The sequence below is a fragment of the Pomacea canaliculata genome, linkage group LG3 (genome assembly GCF_003073045.1).
Source record: "Pomacea canaliculata isolate SZHN2017 linkage group LG3, ASM307304v1, whole genome shotgun sequence".
Classification (NCBI taxonomy): Eukaryota; Metazoa; Mollusca; class Gastropoda; order Architaenioglossa; family Ampullariidae; genus Pomacea; species Pomacea canaliculata.
This window is the reverse complement of record NC_037592.1, coordinates 2,233,374-2,259,285: the sequence shown is the minus strand read 5'-3', so window position 1 is coordinate 2,259,285 and position 25,912 is coordinate 2,233,374. Positions and strand designations below refer to the sequence as shown.

The following is a 25,912-nucleotide window of genomic DNA, read 5'->3' as shown; positions in this document are numbered from 1 at the left end:
GCTGGATGGCACGATCCCCAGATCACTGATGCCAGCGTCTTGACGACCGAGTGAAGGAGATTGAAGTTAACCCGGGTACCTGACGCCTTTAGTGACATCATGGCGGCCTCCTGGTACCACTGGTTACATGTCGAGACGATTGTTTGAACCCTAAATTCTGCGGAAACAATTTAAGACGTCAGTACGCACCACTCAAACTCAGCTCACATTGCACTTTTTTTTATTTCCATCAAATCGACAAGAAAGTTTCTTAGCAGCAGGTAGGTTTCTTGTCATTTCTGGTATACATGCGCAGTTTTATCACAAACGTACATTGTTTTTCGTCTCTTTCAAAACAGGGGTTTGACTTGTAAGGTGCTCGATTATAGCCAATCATCAGAAAAAAGGGTTAATGTGCTGCCAAGCCCGGAGTTCACGCGGACGTCAAGTGCCAGGTACTTCTGTGTTGAAAATCAGTTACACTACACAATCTGAGTAAGTCCCATATCCAGAACAAAATCGTATCACCAACAGACATTTCTGTGGGACTCCTGCTGTTAGTGACGGTCAGCCACTATAGCCAAGAAAAGCTATGTTAGGAGCCAAGCACGTGCAGTTTTCATGTGTGCATGCGCAGCGGCTCATTTGCTGTACATGCATGTACCTCCGTGGTTCACGTTGTCAGGACTACTGACCTCAGCATGCGACCGTAGTCGGCAAAAACCTTATTTCTCTGGAAGTAAGAATCAGTTATAGTCGAGCCGTTTTCAGTTGCCAAACTGGTTTATTTACATTTCACTGGATGTTTTTTCTTGTCGTTTGAAAGACAAAACCCCGAACGTACATTTCTGTATATCAGTGCACAAAACGTCTTTGACTAATTTCATTATCTTGTGCGTCTGGAACAGGATTGGCACTCAAATATTCTAAATCAAACTTCCGGTCAGGATGGCATCTTTAGCAATAACTCCTGTGGAACAAAGTACCATGTGATATTAGCCCACTCGCCTCCTGGGAATGCCACTTGATTCACTTTGGTCCACACAAACACCCGCGTCCACAGTAGCAAAGTTTATAACACTGGGTGACGAATAAGGATAAATCAGAACCTAGAGTACTCCATCTCCCTGTGTATGAGAGAATTTATTTGGTGTAAAATTTCCTGTCCACATGGACAGTCTGGAGAGGTGTGCACACTCACACATGAATTTCGTAGGTCTGCTGCCCAACATTTAAGTGTGCGCAAACATAATCAGACCCTCCATGCAGGGAACACATGAACACGGACACGCGCACATAAATCCCTTAATTTACCCCTCCTCCCCCCACATATAGTTTTATCACAGGTTGTAGAACACATACAATATACCTGATGGAAACAATTGTAAATGTAGCATGCAGGTATGACACATAATACTAAAATGAGATATGCTAGCAGATGGTTTTAATGTTAACAATATTTCTGTACAAAAAGATTTGGCACCAGCACTTACAAGCATATTGTAAGCATTCTTAGTATACTTTGTTGTTGGCAACAGTGTCTTATTCTTTCATAATATCAGAGGGAAGAGCAAGCACTTCATGACTAGACTTCACAGAAATAATTAAACTGGACATTTAAAAATAATTCCCAGGCACTAATAGCTTATGCAAAAGCAAAACCACAAGATCCTGGGAAATATGCCGAAATATTTTAAACAGGAATTTACATGCTTTTATGCAAGTCACTAAGAAACATTTAAAAACAAAGGTTTTCTTATTTTGAAAACAAAAACAACAACTTTTGCAAGCATAAATCTGTCCTTAACATACCTGAATTAAGTTGAGATCACTAGATGTGCTTGGGTGAGAAAGAGTCCTATGCCAACACAAGTGGGTGCATAGTTTTTCATAGAGAATAGTCCTTTCGTTGCTTAAAGACGCCTTAAAGCCAAGTGCTTTTAAGTATAGGTCTTTTTTTCTAAGGCTTAACAGAAATATCAAAGTTTTATAGCATCATGATACCGTGAGGACAATTCCAAAGAGTTCCACAAATCTGTACAGATTCAAAAGATAAAACGGTGACAAGATGAAGATGTTGACTAGCTGCTTGGATGGACGGTGAGTGCTAAGCGAGGGAGATACCCAATCTTGTTATGAAAGTGATGGGCAGTTAGCGTTCATGAAATTGCGGGGCATGACTTTGCCTTCTTGCTTATCCCTGAAAAAAAAAAAAATGCAATGCAAAATTTTTGTTTGTAAACTCATTATACTTCCTCAAAATATAAAGGACAAATTTTAAAAACAACAATCAAGCCCTAAACAGACATGGTATAATATGAAATGGTGTAATATATAAATACAGAAACCCAAAGTTTAAGAGTCAGCAAGCAATAAAACTTACACTTCAGACTGCAGATAGCTGAGAACCTCTGAAATCTGACTTTCTGATATTTCCCCATCAATGTGTGCAAGGAACTGGTAAAGGTCTTTAAACACTACATAATTGATACGGGCAGGTCCTCCTTCTGGGTCCACGGTGAGTGTTTCACAGATCACACGCATGGTATCTGTGATGTTCTGCAGGGACAGTTAGAAGACAAAAACTCTCAAACATGGCACTGCCATCTACTTCTGTTACATTTGTTAATGCCAACGATTATGTTCTTTTGTACCTTATCAGATAAAAGAAAGACCCAGACAATGTTTCTGATAACACTCTATGCAACATTTTGACACAAATGTTCAAATGACACAACAAATGTTCAAACTATCCTGTAACTGTTGTACTCACATCACTTAGCAATGATGCAGCAAGAGCAAGAAATCTGTTCCACTCAATCTGACCACTGAACCCACCGACACGCATCAAGTCATCAAACTGTTCCTTTGGTAAAGCAAGGTCCATCCACTTCTCCTCTATCTGGGTCACGGTAACCTTCTTCTTAGGCCCCAACTGCAAAAATGGTAAAAGCAGGTAATATTTTAAACAAAGTGTGATGCGATGACTTGAGTTAGTTATGATTTACTCTATTTCCAGAAAGGTGTGAACACAAAGCAGTATGTTATCCCCATGATGCAGAGTATTATTTCTGATAAACCAGCTGTGGAGTACCTTACTCCCTAGAAGGTGAATGTCAAGTAGCAAGGAAAAGGAGATGGACACCATCCTTACAGAATATGACTCCAAGATGATTGGGAACTCGGACATGCCCATTGGACTGTCAAGTTTACGGGTTGTAAACAAACTCAGATAAGCACACTCTACATTTATCCTTAAGACATCAAGTTTCATGTTAGTGTTTATGCAGATATATGTGTACTTGCCTTTTGCAAGGAATGTACAGACTGCTGTAAAGAAGAGTATGTGTTACATAAATCTAGTAATTATTATTATAATATTCAGATTATAAACTGGCTATGAGATAGTATGGCATGTTATTATATCTCAAATCGTGTGTAATCCCTTCAGCCACTGCAATGTTCCCCTAACAAATTTTTGGTGTCTCCCAAGGACTGTGCAGGGCAATTTTGCATCCTACTCAACATATATGATGTGCATACTCACCCATCACCCAAACCTTGAGAAGATACCACATATTTTGCCTAGTTAAATTTATATATTTTTCCCATCTGTGCCCACAACTGTACTTATGGCTAACTCATAGCTGTAATAAGCTGCAGTTATCTCTAACATGAATGCAGATTATCCAGAATGACTACAAGATTATGGCCAGAAGAGTTTATCAAGCAAATGGCATGTGGAATTAATGAGTTGCAGTGATGATTTGTCTACTTGCAGCCAGACTTCAAGAGTGAAAACTCACATGGCAACATATGATCAGAAATAGAAAGGATGCAGGAGGCCTTCCTGAGGATTAGCTGATGACTGATGACAAAAGGCTGCCAAATTCCTCTGCCTGATTCCAGTGATCTTGGAACAAATTTTAACAAGGGAGACAAGACTGTTCCTGTTCCCTAGGGAGAGGCTGTTGAACTAAGTGATGAAAGAAAAAGTGATGAGACTTTCAATGAAAGACTGATAGAACCGAGTGAGGATGACCAAGCGGACACAGAAATATCTGAGTTTCCATAGGAGGTACAGATGTTGTTAGCTCTTAAGTAGGATAATGTCTGTGTTGAAGTCCCATTTAAGCTTGTTATCGAAGATAGTACCTAGATTTATGAGTCGACTACCTTGATGGTATCATTATTGATGATACTGATGACTGTCTCAGTCGAAAATCATTTCCTTAGTCTATGAGGCATTCAAGACAAGAAAGTGTTTGTCACACCATCGAACAAAGTCTATAGAGCGAAGTATACATTCTTGACAGCTAGGTCGACTAGGGGAAGTTTGCTGTTTCACATCAGACAAGTAACGAGCCGGTGTGCCTTTCAGTCTAGACTGCTGCCCTTTCTCACTGTTCTTGGGTTTAGAATTGTATGGCACAATAAACAGATCAGTGATGCAAGCCTTATGATAACTAAACTTAGGAGATTAAAATTTAGTGCTTGTAATGGATAGTTTCAATAAGGAACAAAACAGAGTGGCCTCACTGTACCACCCTAGAGCTGCTTTAGAAGTGAGAGATTAGTTGTTTGGCAAATTAAAAATTTTATCAGAAAGAAAATAATGGGTACTTATAATTAACAGCATCATGACCAAGGTAGATTGCACTCTCTGAGCAGGCCAGTCATGATAAATGAAAGACAGTGAGCGGTGAGGTACGTATAGGCACACTGAACAACAAACAGGAAATACAAGAGTAGAATGTAAAGCAATGGATCAAAGGTATGAAGGGATGTAGGTATTGTAAACAAGTAAAGATGGAGTCATTACATGATGGTTGGCATGACACACAGTATTACCAGGGAGTTAAGAATAGTAATTCAGGGATCGTACTTTGAGAACAATTATGTTTTTAGAGAGCATTTGAATGCAACCTTCGAGTTATTGTGGCAACAATGACATGGAAGAGAACATTTATTGGCCGTATGTGACTGTCTTTGATGGAGGAATAGAATGCAGGAGTTTGATAAGGAGCAAAGGTTTCGGGCAGAAGTGTGGACACAATGTCAAGATTTATCTAACTTGCTGTTTTGCTTGCCTTTTTTCTTTAATAAAAATATATTGGACAAGTTAGTGGTTGCCACAAAACAGCTTTAGCAGTTTTTGTCAGGAAAGCGATGGAAGGTAAAATTTGGTCCCTGGTCAATATGCATGTGTGCAGTTCTAGGAAAAGAAGTCTTTTATTATTTAAATACACCATCTTTTCAGGTAGGTGAAGAAACGAAATATAAAGGTTCTAATAGCCTAAAGAACTTAGGGATGGTGTTGACCATAGAAAGTTTACAATGCAAGCAGTTGTATGAGAAAATTCCCCCAGTCTTAAAGCAAACTTGAGCTGTATGCATACATCCCTCTGTTTGTGTGTTTATTTGTGTGTATGATGAAAATGTGTGTTAGAGAGAGAGTGTGTGTGAATGCATGTAGGCATGCATGTCTTAAACAGAGGTATTACCTTTCTTGGATTAATATTAAAAAAGGTGCCATAGAAAGAGCTTATTCCTTTACTTCTGCAAGCTGATAACAATCTTATAATCAACTGCATCTATTCACACTATCATAATTTACCTGCTTGTTTAGAACCCGAAGCAATCCTGGTGTCAAGCCGGTGTCAGTCCTCTGGGAGGCTAAAGGCATCTCCAGTCGTTCCTTTACTGGGGGAAGTTCTCCCTTAGACATGGCACGGAAATAGCTGAAAATAAGAGTTAAAAAAGAAACTACAATAAAGATTTCGAATGCAGATTTTTGCATGAAACCCTAATTTTGGTTTATTTGTTTCAGGGTGTTTCTGTGGTAGAAAATGCAAAGGAAATAGCTCAGGTTCTCTACGTATCAAGATCAATTACCTATAATATTTACTGCTGAATATAAAAACTTCAATCTCTTTGAAGTCGTTTGACAGAAGTCACAAATTCATGCTAATTACTACCCAGTCATTTGTCTTGTCCAGTCCTGAACAGATTTTAAATGAGCCCTTATAGTCTCTGCATTTCCCACCGTCAATAGTACATAGGGTGGTGATGATAAATGCACTTTACTTGTGAAGTAGTCAAATACTCTCTTGGTATTAAATGTTCCTGACCAAGTATATGCAAAAATTAAAAAAAAAAAAAAAAAAAACATCCTGCAAAACTAGACAACCAATAATATGAGTACAAATATTTTAAGGCTATAGGAAGAGTTAAGCTTCTTTTCAAAAAGTAAGAAAAATGCAAAAATATAAACAAATGAAATATATAACATGTTTTAGGTGGTCATAACAAAAAAGTACTTACGCTGCTGACCATGGTAGAATATCTATTGGCTGCGAACGGATAGCAGCTTTTGTAAACTGTTTTAAAATGTCCAACAGATCAGGTGGAATATCTATCTGCTGAGAGCAGTAAAAGGGCTCATCTGGATTGGTGGGCATTTTGCTTCTGATGACTGGAAAAAAATAGCTACATATTTATGATTTTCTTATATAAAAGGATCTCTAAGAAACTCATAATATGCAACCTAAGTTACAAAGCATTCTTTCACACAGCGCGCACACACCTACGGTATGCAAATTCACACACACACACACGATGTATGCAAACACCGAACATTCTTTTTTTTTAAAGGGTACTAGTATCAAAGTGTATCGCATTTTCATTTGATACTCTTTTTTTTACATACATCTTGATGCTTAACAATGTTTTCTTGCTTTGTGTATGACCGTTCGTTCAGCCTACGGGAGTGGCACAAGCAGCTTACTCATCAACGTTACAAACAAGTTTCCGCGGGATAATTCTCCAAGAGACAGTTAAAAACCAGTTAAATGTTGAAACAAACATACACAAATCCCTTTGTCTCAATGGCTGACCGCCAGCACACGAATATAGGCGACGTCTTCCACCGGTATCAAGAAGATGCTGCTAACGGTTGTTCGTGGCAACGAGTGCGCATGTCGCGGGAAGTGACCGTTAGGTGCTCTCAGTGTTCGTTTATGTCATGAACAAAATAGTTTAGCTAAAAGTTTTAAAATTGAGAAGCACATATTGCAGCTAAAATGTTTGAATAACACTGAATATATTAAATACATAATACTTAAAATTTGTAGTCACATAATTTATGCCTAATAATTTCTTTTTTTTTCTTTGAAAGTGTCGTCTGTTAAGTTGCAGCAGACGATTATCGTCGTCGGGACGCTGGCTTGAGCATCATTGTGAGAATCACTGTTATGTAGCAATCAAGTTATGTGATAATATTTGCTTGATGAATGATATGATAAAAAATAGAATGTTTACAGGAATATTTCATATTATATTTAAAAGAACAGTACAGTGGAAGATTTATATCATTTTGTTTCTAGCGTAAAGAATGTTTTAAAATAACGCGCGTCGTAAATGATGTAACTAAGGAAGCAGCACGCACATATACCATATAATTGTGATTTTCTTCAGTGCCAGACTGTGGTAAAAGAAAATAACTATGGCAACAGCTCAAGCAGTTCGAACAGACGAAAAAACTGGATCCGTAAGTAAACCTTTATTTAAAGCTTTAAGATATATTTTGAAGAATATTGATTTCATCGGACGAAGAGCCTCAGCTGCCACTCACATGTAAATGAATATATGCACTCTTATTTCATTTATATCCCATGACTAATGCTGTTTTGTGTTATAGGAAAGATTTGAGATTATATGATGATGCAAAGCTCCCAAAGACAATGTGATCTGGCTGACTTGTAAAGACAAAAAATTAAAAGCTAGCTCCTAAATCCACTATGAGCTGATACAATAAAGGAATATTTTTTTTTCATCGCCGCATTCCTGTCCACGCCCACCACTTTTTTCCCATGATAACACCGACTGTTGACTGCTAATTCTCCATGACAGATGATGGAAATGTAATGAAAACAAACAGTACACAGATAAATAAATAAACAAAATCTTGGAACTTCTGGAGCAAGCATAAGCTAACATTAAGACTGCCAAAACAATAGTGTGGAAGATGTTCAAGATGGTAATTTTTTTTTTTAACAGTACCTGTTGACACACTTAAGTTGCTAAAGCTATATGTAGTAAGGTCCGATAATACAAACTAATCACACAGGCATTTTAATTAAGCTTATTTACAATATCTTCATGGTAAAAAAATAGGTAAATATTTTTCTTCATCTTTTTATGCAATGTGTTATAACGTACTTATTATGCATGGCATTTTATGTATACAAGAAATTTTTCATACATTTCAACACAGTGGGCATCTATGTTTCCGGTTGAACAAGTGACAGAGCAGCAGTCAACTTTATTTGCAAAGAAGCTTATGGCTGTGGCTATCTCTAACATAACTTATCTCAGAGCTATTTTTCCTGAACGTGCCTATGGTGACAGATCTTTGGGAGGTAAACATATTGCTCACTAGGCAAGACCTTATCCAGCTAAATGCTTCTTAGTTTATTTTATTACACTTAAAATGTTTCAATAAAGTGATGAATGAATATCTTTATTTCCTGTTTCAAGCTTAGCACTTTTTAGATTTTAAAATTATTAGCATGTCAATCATGGCTTTTTGTTACGTCAATGTCTTATTGTCATTTTATAAAGTTAGAGAGGGTCTGATATTGTAGGCTTATTGTAAGTATAGTTCTCAGTGTCTAGGTTCAGTATGTAAAATTCTGCAGCAATAACCCTCTCTTTCACCTTTATTTTCCCTTATAAATCAGGTAGTCAGGTGCTACCTTTGGAAAGCGGTTAGGTGAGCAGTAAAAGTTCTTAGGCCATGCCTAAGCAAGATTTGAATCAGTGACAGCAGTAACATCTAGACTTTTCTTAGATATGCCAAGCAAAAGATTCAAATTAATCCAAGTATTAGTGTTTCCCTGTATTCCTCTCATACTTACTGGTTCCTTTTATTTGAAACACTTTCTTGGCAAAGATCTCAATCTGAAGATACTGAGAGATGACAGTTCCTGTCCTGGTGCCTCACAGGTCATCAAGTGGGTAAAAGGCTGCTTTGATGCACTTGACAAGAAATATGTAAGAAAACTTTTCAGATGATAATCACTTTAAATATTCTTCATGATTTGACACATAACTTGAATTTAAATGTTAGGTGTTTGTATAAAGTGTAGGAAAATGTGAAATTTTGGTGGAATTGTAAAGGGCAATAAATCTGTCTAAATGAAAGTTTAGGTTTTATTTAACATCTTCAAATAATATTTTTAAACATACAATGCAAACTATATGCCACAATGAAAATGCTATTTTTTATTATTTGTTGTTTATTCTATTTATTTTTGTTTCAGCTTCGAATGTTGATAATAGGGGTATGTGGAATCGAAAATGACTCAAATCGCTGTAACAATATTTTTGTTTTTTTTAGATATTTGTAACCTACCTAATTTTGCTTATGCTATACTTGTTGATCTAAATATTCAAGTCCTTACAAGGAACTTTGATTTAATTGGACTATCTACAAGTCAATTTCACTATAAGGCATAGTATTTAAGCATGTAAAATTCTGATTTATTTTGCCTTCTTATACGAAACATTGAAAATATACAGTTCATCTCGTTGATGTGAGGTTGCATACTCGTAACATCCATTTTAAGATTGCATACTTGATCTGCATTATAATACATGTATCTATATGTTTCTTTTCATTTTTTTTCTCTCTTATACATTTGACACAGATCTATGTTGATCCAGAGGACCCAAATGTGAGCACCAATTTTAATTGCGCTGTTTCATATGTGTGACTGTGTGTGTGTGTGGATCCTTTGAAAAATTTGACTATACTATATAGTAGGTTTTGACATTTTTCCCATTCCCCATCCCCATGAAAGAGGCTTTATAACATGGATACTAAAAACTAATTAACAAAAGTTGAATCCAAATCTAGTGTTACTATGGGTTAATAAAGCATATCCCTTTACAAAAAAAGTTTACTCATTAAAACAATTATATACCCACTAAAAACATAAAAGTTAAAATAAAAGTGATAATCGTACGAAGTGGATGTAATGCTACAATGCTAAAATGTCGCAACTCATGAGCTAGAGAATAGATAAAGAATCTTGTTATGGAACTTATGCCCTTCTTTGGTATTATTGCTTATTCTACTGTTTTAGACATTCAGAGAGAAAGGGAAGCAAAATATTTATTGTATACCTGGTATAAAAATGTAACTCCAGTGATATGTATCTTTGCAGACAATAATTGAGTCCTATACATTCAAGTTTTCATATTCTACTCAGTGTGGGGTAGATGTTTATCAGTGAGTAAAATATTTTCAGACTATGTTTATGAAAGCAGTAAAGTTTTCAAGCTTACTATGAAAACTTTGTGTACGTGTGTGTATACTTTTGCCTTTTCAATACAACTTTATTCATCCACAAGGGCAATTAGAGAAACGAATCACAAACGCATATAAGGATGTGTTCTTTAGCTGTTTACTCATATGTATTTGCATAATCAAAAACCAGTGGCAGGGTATGGACATTTTGTGATTGCACACAAGTATGTTTTCTTTTGTCTGCAATATTAAGCAATGAGCAGAAGATCTCCAGCATGCACACAACGGAGAAGACAAAGAAGGAGACTATTCAGTTACTGCGTACAATCATTGTTTTGACACAGAGTCTTCAACCTCTTCCAGACAATGTCATGATGACCATGAAACTCCTGTATTATGATGAAAGTATGAACAGCTAAATTCATCACAGAATGTACATCAGTTAATATTTCCTTTGTTTTGCATAATGTATATTTCTTCTTCAAACGAACAAACATATATATACTGACCAGTGACGAGAAAATACTAGTTCAACCATCTCTCTTCTTCCCCATCTTTTCCAGCTTTGCTTCACCAATGAGTTTCACCTCTTCTGTTCTGGTCCAGCTTCTAAAGGCATCAGTCATTTTTTTTTCTGGATGCTTTCCATTTGCTGGCAGCAATTTTATGCTAGAAGCACCACTATTGTGAAATGTTTGCATCATGCTTCTGAAAGGTTGCTGTTGGCAGTTGAACTGAGCATCACATTTTAGCGCACATTTTTTTTATGTAGGAGCAAGAGTTGTTAGAAATGTACATGACTTTAGAGGCATACATCCCACTCTGCTTGAATGCATCCATTAGTGTCATATAGTCATGTTGGTGAATTTCTTACTTTGAGTACCAACCAGATGACACAAGCACTATGATCTCCATTGTTTCTATTTTACCTCATCTACAATGTTGTTGATGCCTTTGTGTCGGCTAGCTTCTTTGCTCATGACTTGCTTTTATAAGTTAATTCTGAGAATTAGACAAAGACATTGTCCCTCAAAAGTCAGACCCAGAAACAACAGCAAAAATTTTACAGAGAAGGTGCTGCAACTACTGGGCAATAGGATGACCTATCAATTTCTACCAGTAGGCACAAGGAGCAGCCTTGGGATCACTGGTTAACTGAATTCTTTCCAATCCTTTCATGGAGGAGTTTTGCTCCTCCACCAAAATCAAAAAGCACACTTCAACAAGTTTTCATATGACAGTTTTCTTCTTACATGCAGAAATCTTTGACCGAACAGTAGTATGAGTTATTATTTAACAAGCTACTTAGGTTGTAAAGATTAAAAGAGTCTACAAGCTTAACAATCTACAGTGAGTGTGAAAGATCAGCTATTTAGTCTATAAAATACAGTTTGCATGTTCATGTGTGATGTCCCACAAATATGTGTACTTATTCAAGATATATTTTTACAGTAACGCCATCAGACTATGAACCGCCCGGGTTCCAGCCATCAGACCATGATTCTTTTCGATTTGAAGAGGAACCATTAAATATAAAGCTTGGGGATGTATCTACAGTAAGTGATTACTTGTAGAAATTGAAGATGCTTCTGTATGCAAGATGTGTAATTTTCAAGTGAAGATACACATATTTCTATATACATTTTGATATATTTATATACACCTCTGTCAGCTCTGCATGTGTGCATCTATGTGTCACTCTTGACTCATGCATATGGATGTATGATATTTAGTAACTGAGTGATGGTAATTTTTTGTCAAAACAGAAAACATCATTATTTTTGTTAAATTTATACAGAATCCTATCAGCAGACTTCTTTCCTCTTAAGGCCTCAAACATTAAATTAAAATTTTTAAATAATTAAAAAATAAAATTACATTCAATACCCACAAGTGGAATGCATGTAACAACTATGATGTTTTACTTTATTTCTGCAGCCATTTCATGGTATTAAGATGAGGATTAAGACTGATAAGAAGCAGTTTGATATTCGTGACAACGAGACTGAGGAAACAGGTGAAGGGCAGACTATCTCCAACAGTGGACTGGACAAGGAGCAAGAGTATGAACAGAAACAGGTTTATAGTATGAGTTTTAACTCAAAAATTTTGTTCTCACAAGTCACATATTCTTTTGAAACTATTTAAATGAGTTAACTGGGTATGGATGTGATTTTATAGATGCTGTTGATGTTTTTGTCTTCTCATTTTTTCTCCCTTGGATACACATGATTTAGGAAAATGGAAAGCAAACAGAAAGTGCCAAGAATCCACACATGATGGGTAGTTCCCTTCCTTGCAGTGAGAAAGCAGACATACCTTCTATCAGTCCAGGAATGCCAGGTAATTTTTGATAGGAGAGATAATCATTTTTGATACTTGTGATGGATTACAAATTATCACATAAGCATAAAATTTAATGATGGACTCAAAGTCATTTATGCTACAGTCATTTTGTATGAATTATTTAAATGACACACACATATATATAAAATACTGTATAAAATGTCTGTCACATAAACTGATGTAGTTTGTGAAAAACTAAAAAAATGTTAACAATTGAAATCTTCAAGCAGCTAAACTGGTTCCTATGCATCCTTCAAAATATTTTTGCACCTGGTGACAGAGTATATACTATTTTTCCTATTTCTATCTGTACATTAAGACTATCAGTAAAAACATTAATTTTATATCAGCACTAGAATCAATGTACGTACCATTTTTCACCCTATTCTCAAGCTCAGATAGATATAGTTCTTTACCATAAGCTAGATTTATTCATGTAAGAGAGTATGCAAATAGTCCTTAAAAAACATAGCATTTTCCTAATATGAATGTTGGTGAAATACTGAAAAGTTCAGTTTGCTGTGGTGCATGTCTTTAGGACTGTATGTACATGTGTCTAGTGGTTTATTTTAAGTATGTTTTGGGGTTTTAAAATGTTTTGAGAATTCTCAGACAGATGCAGAATGTTTCTTTTTTCTGCAGAGAAAAATAGAAATACAAGCAATGCCATGGATACTACAACATCAAAGGATAAAGAAGAATACATTGTCCGATGTCCATGTGGAAAAAATGAGGTACTTTAAGCATCATTAATAGGATACATTCAGATAACAAAGTTGTTTGGTGTATGTCAACACTAGATAATCTTCTAAGAAAAGAAGGAAAGCATTCTTAAACATAAACTGATTCATGAATTATGTTATAAAAAAGAACATTACTCTGAAAAGGATAAAGTGGTAGTGAGCTGACTGAAAATATGATATATATTATGAATAAGTATGGGACAAATAATGTACAGTAATAAGCTTTAAGGGTAGAAGGTTGACAGAATTTTACATTGTTATTCAGGATGATGGACTGATGATAGTGTGTGAGGTTTGTAACCTGTGGCAGCATGCTGTGTGTTTTTGCATTCTGGAAGAAGAGCAGGCGCCAGAAGAACATATCTGTGACTCCTGTGCAAAAGTAAGTGATTTGCTAGAGCTAGGATCATGTTTCAAGATGTGAATCTCTCACCAGTCTCATAGGAATTTTACTGGGATCTTTATAATTTCTAGGGCTTAACAGAGTCATGACTGGCAACCATGTAGTTTTTTGCCTTTATTTTTACGTCAAAATGAGTTCACCATGTTCGCCACAGCACAGACTTCCCCATCCTCTCACCATCCCTGCAGTGGGCAACTGATCACACTGCCTTGTGGGTTGGTTGATTGTGTTTTACGCCATGCCATCAACTAAGGTGAGCATGGTGAGCTTGGGGGTAATCCTGGGGTAAAAAAGAAGGTAAACCCCTGCAACAAACTATGATGCTAATAAGGTACCAGTGGATGAAGGTTTCCCTGGGTGGCAAACATGAAAGAGTGGAGTGGTTGTTCCATGCAGGACCTCCTCACCACTGCTCAAGATAGGCCTAAGTGTTAAGCCTTACCCGTACCACTGAACCATTATAGCACCTATCTGCATGTGCTAGTCAAGGATTCTTTTGTATTTATGTATGAACAACAAACAGGCAGGTGAATAGACGCCTCTGTTTTGATGCAGGGGGTTTTACAAGCACATTTGTAGAGTTTATGTCACTAATATTACATTTTATATATTATATTTGATGAGAAGCAAATTCTTCTTCTTGATTCTATAGTCGCCCCTAGTGGAGCACAGGGCCGCAACTACACCCCGCCATCGGACCCGGTTCTGGGCGTCCCTGTCCATTTGGGACCATGTCATGCCAGCTGCCTCCTCTCTGTGGACTGATCTCCTCCATGTCTGTCTGGGTCTCCCAACCTTGCGCCTCCTCTGTGGGTTGTTAGATTGTCGGCCAGCTTTCGCAAGGTGTGACCGATCCAGCCCCACTTTCGCTTCTTGATGTCTTGGCTGGCAGGTTTTTGGTTGGTTCTCTCCCACAGGTCTTTATTGGAGATCTTCTCGGGCCATCTGATGTTGAGGATGTGGCGCAGACATCTGTTGACGAATGTCTGCCTCTTGCTGGTGATGGTGTTTGTCACCATCTGATGTCTCAGATCCATATATAAGAACTGACTTGACATTTGTGTTAAAGATGCAGATCTTGGTGTGTAGACATAAAGCCTTGGAATTCCAGTTAGGTTGCAGGGTGTGGAATGCAAGCCTGGTTTTATTTATTTGGCTTCTTATGTCTTCATCTGTAGCTCCATCTTTGTTGACTATGCTGCCAAGGTAGGTGAAACGGTCAGACTCTGTAATACATTCCCCATGTAGTTGGAGTGGGGCTTCCTGCTTGTTGTTGACCCGCATTACCTCCATCTTCTTGATGTTGATGGTCAGGTCAGTCATCGCTGCTTTCTTCTGCGAGCCGAGTGTGTTTTGTCTGTGCGTGTTGTTGCTTGTGGGACAATAGGCTGATGTCATCCGCAAAGTCGAGATCCTCAAGTTGCCTGGCGTAGGTCCACTGAACGCCCGGCCGTGTTGCTGTTAGAGGTTGTTCTTCTCATGATCCAGTCTATGACGATGAGGAAGATTGTCGGCGAGAGCATACAACTTGCCTCACTCCAGTCCTCACTGCGAAGGGGTCAATCAGCTTTCCGTTGTGAATCACCTGGCATGTCGAGTCCTCATACAGCTGCTGGATGATGGCAATGAACTTCGGTGGAAATCCGTAGTGCTGCATCAGTTTCCATGTCTAACGGAGTCAAAAGCCTTCTCAAAATCCACAAAAGTTATGTAGAGTGGCGACTGCCATTCGATGGACTGTTCAATAATCTTTCGTAGTGTAGCGATATGGTCTGTGCATGATTTACCCTGCCGAAAGCCTGCCTGTTCTTATCTCAGTCTCTTGTTTAGGCACTCTTCAGTCTCTCCAGGATGATTCTGGTCAGCACCTTGCTAGGAATGGACAACAGCGTAATCCCACGCCAATTGCTGCACTGTGTCAGGTCGACTTTTTGGGTAGCTTTACTAGATAGCTAAGCTTCCAGTCTGCTGGAACTTGCTCCTGTTCCCAAATTTTTTGTAGCAGGGGGTATAGCATCTCCGCTGCGGCTGTTGGGTCTGCCTTGAGTGCCTCTGCAGGAATGCCATCTGGGCCTGCTGCCTTTCCAGAATTCAAGGACTCGATGGCTTTGATGATTTCTGCCTTGGTTGGTGGGTTGGTGTTTACTTGGAGCTGTTTGGTAGCTGAGGAAATGTCTAAAGTGGTTGTTGGTGGTGGCCGTTTAAGTATGTCATCAAAATGTTCCACCCAGCGAGATCTTTCTTCTGCATTCCCGATAATGACGCTACCATTATTATTCTTTATTGGCCTGCACGCATTAGTGTTTTTCCTTCTTGACAGAATTCTTGTAATTTCGTATAGTCTCTTTGTGTTATTTTGTCCAGCTGCTTGTTCTGCCTCTTCTGCCATCCTGTGTGCGAACTGTCTCTTGTCGTCTCTTGCACTTTTTTTCACTTCTCGGTTTATCTCCCAGTACTTTGCTCTGAGCTCTTCCTTTTCCTGCTGGTCTTGACATTGGTTGGTCTTCTGCTTCAGCTCTTTCCTTTCCTCTATCTTTTGCCAGGTCCTTAAAGTCAACCATTCCTTGAGTTGTTTTCCTTTTTTCCCCAGAACGCATGAGAGCGGTCCGGTGGCGCAACGGTTAGCGCCTGTCACCAATACAGTGAATGCTGGCTGCCCAGAGTTCATTTCTTGTCTCTGGCACGCTGTTCTTTCTCTGTACGTGGCATCTGTTTACAGGGCTGGCTGCCTTGCCGTAATATAGCCTCGGTTGCTGGCACGGCGTAAAACACCTATCCCCCCCCCTGCCCCCCAGAACGCGTGAGGAGGCAGTCTTCCACGTCTCTTGTAATCCTGTCCAGTGGTTGGCCACTGTTTCTTCCAGGAGTCCCTCCAGCAAACCAAACTTGTTTTTAACATGGCAGTTGAACTCTTCTTGTTTTCCGCGGTCTCTAAGAAACTCCACGTTGAATTTGTGGTGCGGTCTGTCTGATGAGTCACGGAGAGACCTCAGCTTTATCTTCATGGTTGCCATAAGCAGGTGGTGGTCTGTGGCTGCATCTGCGTCTCGCCTTACCCTGACATCCAGCAGACTCCTTCTAAACTGGCGATTAATGGTGATATAATCGATCTAGTATTCTGTATGTTTATCTGGTGAAGTCCAGGTGGTCTTGTGAATGGTTTTGTGTGGAAAAACTGTACCTCCGACTAGAAGGTCATTGAACAAGCAGAGAAGCAAATATCAAGTCTATATTTGCACACTTTCACCATAGTGAATAAGTCTACCAACCACAGTCAGTGGTCTTCATTCTGTCATTTCGTCTGTCGCTTGACCTGGGTGTGGCCACACACACACACTCTTATGTATACTTGTGTGTACAAACACAAACAGACATGTAAGTAAAATAATATTTAAATGTTATTTTATACCAGACATAGCAACAAGTGTTTTAATTTCAGGCTGGTGCAGAACATAAAAAGGCAACGGATCCCTACCTGACAGAGCTTTCAGCAATTGGTGCTCAGGTCAGACAGACTCTGATTATATTAAATTAAGTCATCAGCATCTGAACAGATACTTGATAATGCAAAATCAATCAAATCAGGTGTATGTGAAATCTGACAGAAATGCACTTAGTGGATGTAAAGGTCCTCAGTTTGTATTTGTATCTGCAACAGTATGGCGTTAGACTGGTTAGGATAAAGTAAGGTTAGAATAAAGTGTATTTAATTATTAATAGTGCACGTTTAATCAGCAATATTTAAATTGAACACACAATTAAATATAATAATATGTCTTGTTGATGACTAGATTATTGCTCCAATTTCTGCAGTAATGATAGCACATATGTCAAAATATGTATTCCATGCATAAATCCACAATCTATGAACAAGTTTCATCCTTTACTGTATGTCAAGTTAAATCTTGTCTTCACTTCCTGTGTAGGCTACTTGCTTATGGAGAAGGGCACTAGTAGCTTGTACTGAATTCACTCGACTGCTGCCAAACCAGCTGGCCGTTAGACTTGGAATAGAAACAACTGTGGCTCAAGGGCTAATGAACCGCTTAGAAAAGGAAGGTTTTATAAGATATCAAAATAAAGGAAGGAGGTTTGTTAACTTAAAACAATGTCACATATTTATTTTTTAAAGTATACTTCACTTTCAAGCATGCCTTTTAGAATTTTACATGCTTTTTACTAGAGCATGTCTATATGTGACATTTATTATGTTTAATTTTCATATTTTTAATTAATTTTTAAATTAGACATCTGTTGTTGTATTGACATGCTCATAATAATTAGGGGTAAGGTCCAAAGCCAAATGCTTCCAGTTCAAGGCCTGTTCAGTAAAAGCTCTCTCTGTCTACCCTGTAGTTTTCTAGCAGAAATAAATATTTGATTTATAAAGCAGCTTTGGAAGCTTGTTAAACTCTATAAATGAAGCAGAAAAAGACTTGTCTTGTCGCTATGCTATAGGGCTATTTGCCTTTTACATATGACATTGAGGAAAAGGAGGGTATATGATGAACAGAAACAAAAAGGACTTTATTTTACTTCAGCAGACTTGGAAAAGTTGTTGACAAAGAAAAACTGGAAAATGTAGGCATCCCCTCATACTTCAAGCCACCGAAGGAGCAACCGACAAAGAGAATCGATAAAGGTGTATACAAAACATTAAACAGTTATTATAAGTAGAAGAGAATCAACATAGTAATGGGATAAAACTCCAAATTAACTAAATTCTAAAAGTGTGATGACTGTCAGAAGTTGTAAACACATAATTAATTATATAGCATGAAACCTTAAAATAAAATTTTAACGCTATACAAGAATATTATTTTGTAAAAATACAGAGAATGGGGTTTTTGTGTGTGTGAAGGAGAGAGTTACAACTCTTGTGTTATATAGCAGGAGTCATAAAGCAAGAGAGAGTGATCAAGTTACATAGCAGTTGACCAGGTGTGTGTGTAGAGAAGTCATAGTTATTTTTAACATGGGTATATATATATAAGGCTTAGTGGATGCTTGGGTAAACAATGTAAGACAACAGCACATACTTTATTAATAGTCTGTTTCTGTTGCACAAAGGAATCCCCTGTAAAAGAACTAAGCACAAAAAATGATAACAAAAAGGAAAAAGATGTAAGTATTTTAATTTTGTAAAGCACAGTCAGTCCCACATACATTATTGCACACATGCCTATGTATGTATACATGCATGTGCAATACAAAGCATGTGCATGTCTGCATGCACTCACACAGATGTTCTTACGTACATTTATAAACTTTTGTATTCTTTTCACATGTAACAAAACAAGAATCTTTTAAATGTGCGCAAAAGTAAATGTGATTGCACTTGGTAATCCCATTATTTACTTGCCATAGCTAGAAGCTAGAGTAATAGAGTATAACAGTATGATAATAAAGTTTATCATAAAAAAAGTCTCAGCATTAGTCGCTATTTTTTCAATATTATTTTTCATGCATCTTTATCAGATTGCTCAAGTGACTGAAAAGACAGCTTGCATTAATCTGAATAATCGTCAGCTCCGCATAACGACTTTAGCTCAGAGGGTGAGTTGAAACTAAGAAATATTAAGTGATGTAAGTGCTTGAGAAAGTAATGTTGGGGATTTTTGGGGGGTGGGTGGAGGGGGTGGAACGAGGTAGGGGCGGGTGGTGCCCCTCAGGGGTCGTGTGATGTGTGTGCATGTACACGCGTTTTAAGTGTACACAAATGCTTGTGCGAGTGTACATCCCCCATCCCTTTCTACTGTCTTCTTGGAATTAGATATCAGTAAAACTAAAAAGGTTGCCTTAAATTTATGCGATAAATGAACTTATATTGCCTGCTGCTTATCATTTGTAGGAATCATCTCAAACAAGTGGAAGAATAGAAAACAGCTCACTTAGTAAGGACTGGCAAAACAAAAAAGGCCGTAAACGTGCTTTTTCAAAAGTCGATGAGGTATCGTTCCATTTCATTTTGCGGTCTGAATATCTGCACAAAACATTTAAACTTTGATTTTGTGATTATTGTCACATACATTTTGATTTCTAGTATATCTTGAATTTGTTGTTAATTTTTTTATTACGCTTCCAATAATCTTGTTTTACGTTATTGTGCTTGCTTTAAGTTTACTTAAAGTGATGAAGATGTGTTTTACTGATATTTCAGAGTGCCTTTGACATATCCAGCAGCCAAGATTGCTATGAAAGCACGTTCTAGAAAAAGGAAAAGCAGCGATGTTAAAAATGCCATTGTTGTTTAAGTCAGCAGAATCAACTTTGCTGTGAAGAGTTATGTATTACAATAATAATCACTGGATAGTGAAGGACATTGTATCTGTTGTAATAGGCAATGTATTCATCGGATGTGTATAGGCTGAAGAGAAATTTTCCTGTGCTAGACAAAAGGTTATAACGTGAAAGGATGAAATTATGTTAAACCACCGTTTTTCTAAATTTTTGAATGTTATAGTATTTCGAGGTAAAAAAAATGTTTTGTGTTAACATTTTTTTTAGAATTTGTCCTTAGTTTGGTAGTTTTCTTTTTCTTCTAGTGTAGCTTGGAAATTGTGTGTAATTTTTCCAGTGTTATGTGCAGATTGCTAAGTCTACTACCTCGAGAATACTCTCAGGTATGTAATAAAAAAAAAATTGAAGCAGTTTTCTTTTGAATTTAAAAAATCTTAGAGGTGAGCATGCATGTGTGTGTGTTTTCAGTAGGTAAAAAAATGGTTATTCAATTCTGGTATCAAGAACTGCTACGACTAAGACTGTCTTTTAAGATCCTTTGGAGTGAAGTTGATGCCGGGGTGGTCAGAGACGAAAAACGTGGAGGAGTGGACAGGTCGTCCTGTACTCGCCATCGCTGGACAGTAGCCACTATCTATATATGTACCCCGCCCCCCTTCCCTCTTAACCTCCCGAACACCAGTCCCGATAAAGAACTCAGGTACCGAGTACACACTCATAATCCGTCCTCGTGACATTTATTGTTCACTTATTCCCTTGCATTATATTATCATTTAATTAGCCAAGAGTGCTCAAACAATAGTGTTAATGAAATGTACTATCAAACCCCGTCCCATAGTGTTTTCTAATGTTTATAGTTTAAAAAGCACTTAGTCTTGAAAGCTGCTCAACTCCCTACCAGGAGGACAAGAGGAATTTTCCAATCTGGAGCTGCGGTGCCCGTCTCACTTGTTTTTCTATCGCAGAAAGTCGCTCCTCTTGTCTGTGCGTCATTTCATACAGTATGCCACAGAAGTGTTTCTATGTGGCCTTCCTCTCGGCGTTTTATCAGATTCCAGAAATAAACACCATGAATATCAGCTTTGCTATCACTTTGCAGTGGTTAGCACTTGCCGCGAATTATATATATATTGGCTGGATGTGCTGTTAGACTGTTACCCCATAAAACTCGAATCATAAATGGTTCTCTCGCGTCTGAGCACTTTCTCTTGATTTCAGGTGTAGGCTATTGTCCGCCCACTTACAAAGAAACCATCTTTATATCACAACTGTTTAAGCAATTACAGACCCTGTTAAGGTGTCATTCTCGATCAGAGTTTCACTTTTCATCAGCATATTTCTTATCGCTGCATATTTCTTATGGCTGCATAACTGTTTACCTTGAACTTTCGTAAGATTAGTACCGTTAATCATTATCCCACCAACCCTGATTCAACTTGTATATGTGCCTTTGTGCATTTTCTGTGACTATATGTAATTCGCCCCCAGTATCTTCTTGAGAATCCAGAATAATGCTGTTCACCTCATGCAGATCACCTAGATATGAACATCTTCAGTACCTCTCCGAACTCCCTCCCATCGATATGCCCGCACGATTTCTTCGCTCTATTTGTGACACTATAAGCTTTTGCGAGTCCCACTATAGACACAGACATGGACAGAGGTCTTTCTCCTACCCAGGCCCTACCAACTTGGGACTGATTACTCATCAGCCTTCGTCACTCTGATTCTTTTATTTACCACGGCCACTCACTCTGACCCTGTCATGACCCAGAGCGTGTATAACGTGTGTCTGTAATTTCTTTGTGTATGCATGAGTGCTTGTTGTAGAAGTGGGCGTGTTCGTTATTATAAGCGAATAATATGGTTGCTAGTGATTCCGTCTGTGTATCATTTCTGTAAAGCGCTCTGAGCAAATCTTTGGAAAAACGCTATATAAATGCTCACTATTATTATTAATAGTCCAGCGCCTCCTCTTTCCCAATCAGCCGCTACAAAAATGAAACACCTAAAATTACGCGTGTACTTCTCTGAAGACACATAAAATTTATGTGCCTAGATCACGATGTTATTTCCCCAACTTAATTCGTAGCTGTGCTCGTAATTGCTGTCCTAATCCCTAGAACCTTTAATTGCTGCCCTTTCTACGACCCGCTGACATCTCCCTAACCCCATGATGCTCGCCCTGGCTCTTGTAAACACTATCCACCCACTCCCAAAAAACAAAACAAAACGAACTTCGCAAGTACCTCATTTTAAATTGGATGAATAACGATCGGAAAGTGGTAATTTATTTTTAGACCTTAATTGTTACTAAATGAACATGAGTTGAAATTCAAACTATATACTGAAAAGACCTCGATCCTCAGTTGGATCCTCCGCTGGAACAAGACAGTCAACAATCGGCTAAAAACAAACAGATCGAGAGACGTTCAATCCAATTTATATTCTTCAACAATATGACGGAATGACCCTGATACACGCAAAGTAAATTTGCATATATTGGCTTATTCTTCCCTTATAACCTGTGTACAATAATAATAAAAGGTCAATCTCGCTAAACAGAGTCTTAATTGGTGATTTCAATTTAATGCATGAGTTTGATGAAAACCAAACTAGAATCCCTAACGAGAATTAAAACAATTTTGTTGTTGAATTTGGAAAGCGAAAAGTGCTTCATCTAACGAGAACGAACGAGAATGAGAAAGCTTTATAATGCCCATATATGCCAAGAAACGGCTCAAAGGGGTCTTCTCTGTTGTTACCTGACGAAAAGGTGAGCAAGGGGAGGTAGTGAGTAAAGGGAAACTACTCGAGGCAGACACAGCGCGAGGGTGACGATGGAAGTGCGATCCAAAACATGGACTCATCGTGTGGAGGCAAATTTTACCAACAGGTCTTCGCGGTACGTAGACTTATTATGGGTGGATTATCAGGGTGCACTTGTGCGTTATCATAAGCGGATGGCTCCTAATGAACTTAAAAAGCTGATTACCTTTGCCACACACCCTTGGGTGGCTCGTGATTCGGACACAGGGCAAGCGATGTATCTCTCAGGTCGCCCTGTCTACATCACTAGTTTGCAGAAAGAGGAAAAGCGAGAACCCGTTGAAGTCCCATTCATATTCCAGGTAAAGTTTTGTTGATATTTGTGGGGTTTTTTTTTATCGCTTTGCTTGGTTTCTTTTTCTTTGTCTCTTCTTTCTGAGGAGAGATTGTATGACCTGGGGCAGGTCGATTCGACCACTGCTGTTGATTCAACCAGATTCAAATGTCGATTCCCTCACAACAAGGTACGATTCGACCACCGACAGCAAAAGCAGAGTCTCGCAAAAGTCACATTTTTTCAATTCTTTAAAAAATGAATTATTAAAGATTATAGAGCACTATAATTTAGCTCAACTTAGTGCCTTACTTGCCCCATTTTATCTATCTGTATTGTTTAAGATCAAGATGCACTTTTCATACTGATTTGCCCTACCTTAATACTAGAACTATGCTAGTTTATAATTTTGTTAATGGATGTTGAAAGAAGCTCGAAACTAATTATTGTTTTAGATTAATGGTTAGGCCAGCTGCTTTCTAGTGGTATGTTTATTTTGTTTATATCAAGGCATGCATGCCTTTTTATATTTTATTAATTTTGTGGGTTTTTGAAATGCTGTGTAGCATGTATTCTTTACCTCTTTAATATACCTGGTAAATCTAGGATAGCTATGTATGCACCTTCGTATACAGTCTTGACATCGCTGCCAGTTTTCTCAGCAAATTCACCTCTTACCGCTTTTTTGCTGCAGTACATACTAGACAACATGAAAAAACAAAATAATAAGTTACCTCTAAATATGATCATATAACCTCTTTATGTGAATGTCATTCACTGTCAGCATGGAGTTTGCTCCCCTAAAGCTAAGCATCTGCCTTTTTTTCCCCATAATTTATGAATTTATTTTAATTTCATGGACTTGTTCGTCAGTGGAGTACTGTATTCATTCAATTGTTAATCAGATAGCACTACACTTCTTTTTCTCCATTCCATGCCATCTCTTTTTGTCATCTTGGTTGGTTTCTGCCATTTCTCACTATCATGATTATTATTGTTGTTATAATTAATATTATTTGTAAAGCACCATGAGCTTTCTCATAGAGCTGGAATATGGTGCTATATAAATAACCTTTATTATTATTATATTGCCACTAGTACATCTCGAGCTACATTTGGACAAATGGTGGCAAGATGATGAGTTGAAGCCGCACACACACACACACACATTCTTTACATTTAACTGTTCAGTTAACCTGCTTTTAAAATTAACTACAAAAATGTTATTAAACTAATATTAACTGTTTGAAACATGGTTTGCTTTCAGTGTATTCTTTGGAGGATATCTGCATTGGATTTTTTCGAAGGCATCTCGACAGATCTGACATGCCTCTTCTTGGTGTGAATTGCTTCACTCTCCAGAGACTCACTGCTGTGCCTCAGAAACCTTCAAAAGAGTACTCTCAGTTACGGAGAAGACAGAATTAACTTGACTAATGAGAGCAAGAATATGTAATTCAGTCACTGATATGGTGCCTGTATAGACACACTGTTGGAAACAAGTTGTTCTTCATAGCCTCACAGATCCTGATATGCTGATTGCTGGATAGAATACTCAATGTATCTGAAATTAACATGAATTTGTGCATGGGTGTGCACACTATGCACATTTGTTTGTATTTAAAATATCTGTGTTAACCGACTGTCATGTAATCATGCTCATTCAACTCCCATTTGATGCAGTGGAAACATTGTTCATGCTGAATATACTAGTCATTTTGAGGAAAGAGCATAACAACTGTGTGAAACTCAGAACATTGAAGTCCAATGATCTCTAAATGTTGGTAATGCTTTTTAGCTACATTCAGAAATCATCATAAATGAGATGCACCATTAACGTGTACAGTATGTGTTTAGCTGAGAGCAAGTGAGAGAATTTGTTCATTCATATCAGTTTTTTTGTCGCTGCTGTTTCCATACCCCTTAAAGTACATATGAGGGGTATATTTTGTCATTGTTAAAAAGAGACATGACTATAATGAATAAAATTCTAAATGATAAATCATTTATCTTAAGTTGCTACCTCCATATTTACCTTTCTGTCCTCATCATTTTCTTACTATTCCCTCCCCTTCCTTACCCTCATTTCGCTTATCTGTTTCTCGTATATATGTAACTCGATGGTGAAACTGGATAAAACTGACCTCACGATGTTACAGGCGTGTATGTTGTCAGCTACTAGAGCTGCGGCTACAATAACAAACCACTGCTGGTAGTATTATAGTTGCGGTTAGCATTTACTATGTGGACTCCCCCATTCCAGAGAAAACCTTCTCAGTCTACATTCTAGTAAAGACTGAAGTAAAAATAAAATAGGCTGTAAACATAGCATAGTTTGTAAAAAAAAAAAAAAAAACCCATCATGATTGTCACACTTGCATTCAAATACAGGACTAAACTGATACATGCATCCACTCATGCGCTTGCACATATGAAGGTATGTTTACAGGCACAATAAATATGCTAACAATTATATGGAGGGAAAGCAGATGCTGGCGGTTCGATACTCGAGTAGCGCAGCAATTTCCCTGTCGATCTCTTTTCTGAGATCATGCGATTCATGATTCACTTCCATACATCACTGCTCACAGCTTGGAATGGCTTCATCCTCGAAGTTTCGCTGCCTTTGTGATCCTCTGGTGAATTTTCGTGTCCAGCAATTGTCGGTGATGGATGATCCAAGGTTAATGAGCTTATGAACTGTTTAAAGTTGATATTTATCAATGGTGCTAATTAGCAATGCGTCAGGGTTCTAACCCAGATTGCTGGTCGACCATAGAGAACAG

General features: G+C 37.9%; 3 protein-coding genes across 6 annotated transcripts; 2 read left to right on the top strand and 1 right to left on the bottom strand.

Annotated features, from left to right (window-relative positions):
* Window positions 1-743: 743 nt before the first annotated feature.
* Window positions 744-7,007, bottom strand: LOC112560208 (ropporin-1-like protein). Of its 2 annotated transcripts, none has more exons than XM_025231866.1 (6): window positions 6,849-7,007; window positions 6,304-6,454; window positions 5,597-5,720; window positions 2,753-2,914; window positions 2,363-2,538; window positions 744-2,179 (listed from the first exon to the last, which is right to left on the bottom strand). In XM_025231866.1, exons 2-6 carry the CDS (start codon window positions 6,438-6,440, stop codon window positions 2,113-2,115), a joined length of 666 nt encoding a protein of 221 aa, XP_025087651.1. In that variant the 5' UTR covers window positions 6,441-6,454; window positions 6,849-7,007; the 3' UTR covers window positions 744-2,112. The 2 variants fall into 2 exon arrangements, with proteins under 2 accessions (XP_025087651.1, XP_025087652.1); XM_025231867.1 differs by having other exon boundaries at window positions 6,855-6,988.
* On the top strand, window positions 3,901-20,430 carry LOC112560207 (HORMA domain-containing protein 2-like). Of its 3 annotated transcripts, none has more exons than XM_025231863.1 (21): window positions 3,902-4,057; window positions 7,157-7,217; window positions 7,456-7,528; window positions 8,255-8,399; window positions 8,933-9,033; window positions 9,303-9,323; window positions 9,690-9,716; window positions 10,209-10,273; window positions 10,545-10,696; window positions 11,744-11,847; window positions 12,230-12,370; window positions 12,529-12,634; window positions 13,280-13,371; window positions 13,646-13,762; window positions 17,223-17,288; window positions 17,710-17,873; window positions 18,325-18,425; window positions 18,854-18,907; window positions 19,262-19,339; window positions 19,635-19,733; window positions 19,944-20,430. In XM_025231863.1, exons 3-18 carry the CDS (start codon window positions 7,484-7,486, stop codon window positions 18,886-18,888), a joined length of 1,482 nt encoding a protein of 493 aa, XP_025087648.1. In that variant the 5' UTR covers window positions 3,902-4,057; window positions 7,157-7,217; window positions 7,456-7,483; the 3' UTR covers window positions 18,889-18,907; window positions 19,262-19,339; window positions 19,635-19,733; window positions 19,944-20,430. The 3 variants fall into 3 exon arrangements, with proteins under 3 accessions (XP_025087649.1, XP_025087648.1, XP_025087650.1); XM_025231865.1 differs by having other exon boundaries at window positions 3,904-4,057; window positions 18,328-18,425; XM_025231864.1 differs by lacking the exon at window positions 7,157-7,217 and having other exon boundaries at window positions 3,901-4,057.
* Window positions 20,431-22,809: 2,379 nt separating this feature from the next.
* Window positions 22,810-25,133, top strand: LOC112560760. Its single transcript, XM_025232810.1, has 2 exons — window positions 22,810-23,154; window positions 24,394-25,133. The coding sequence occupies exons 1-2, from the start codon at window positions 22,864-22,866 to the stop codon at window positions 24,469-24,471; spliced, it is 369 nt and encodes a 122-aa protein (XP_025088595.1). The 5' UTR covers window positions 22,810-22,863; the 3' UTR covers window positions 24,472-25,133.
* The last annotated feature ends 779 nt before the right edge of the window (window positions 25,134-25,912 follow it).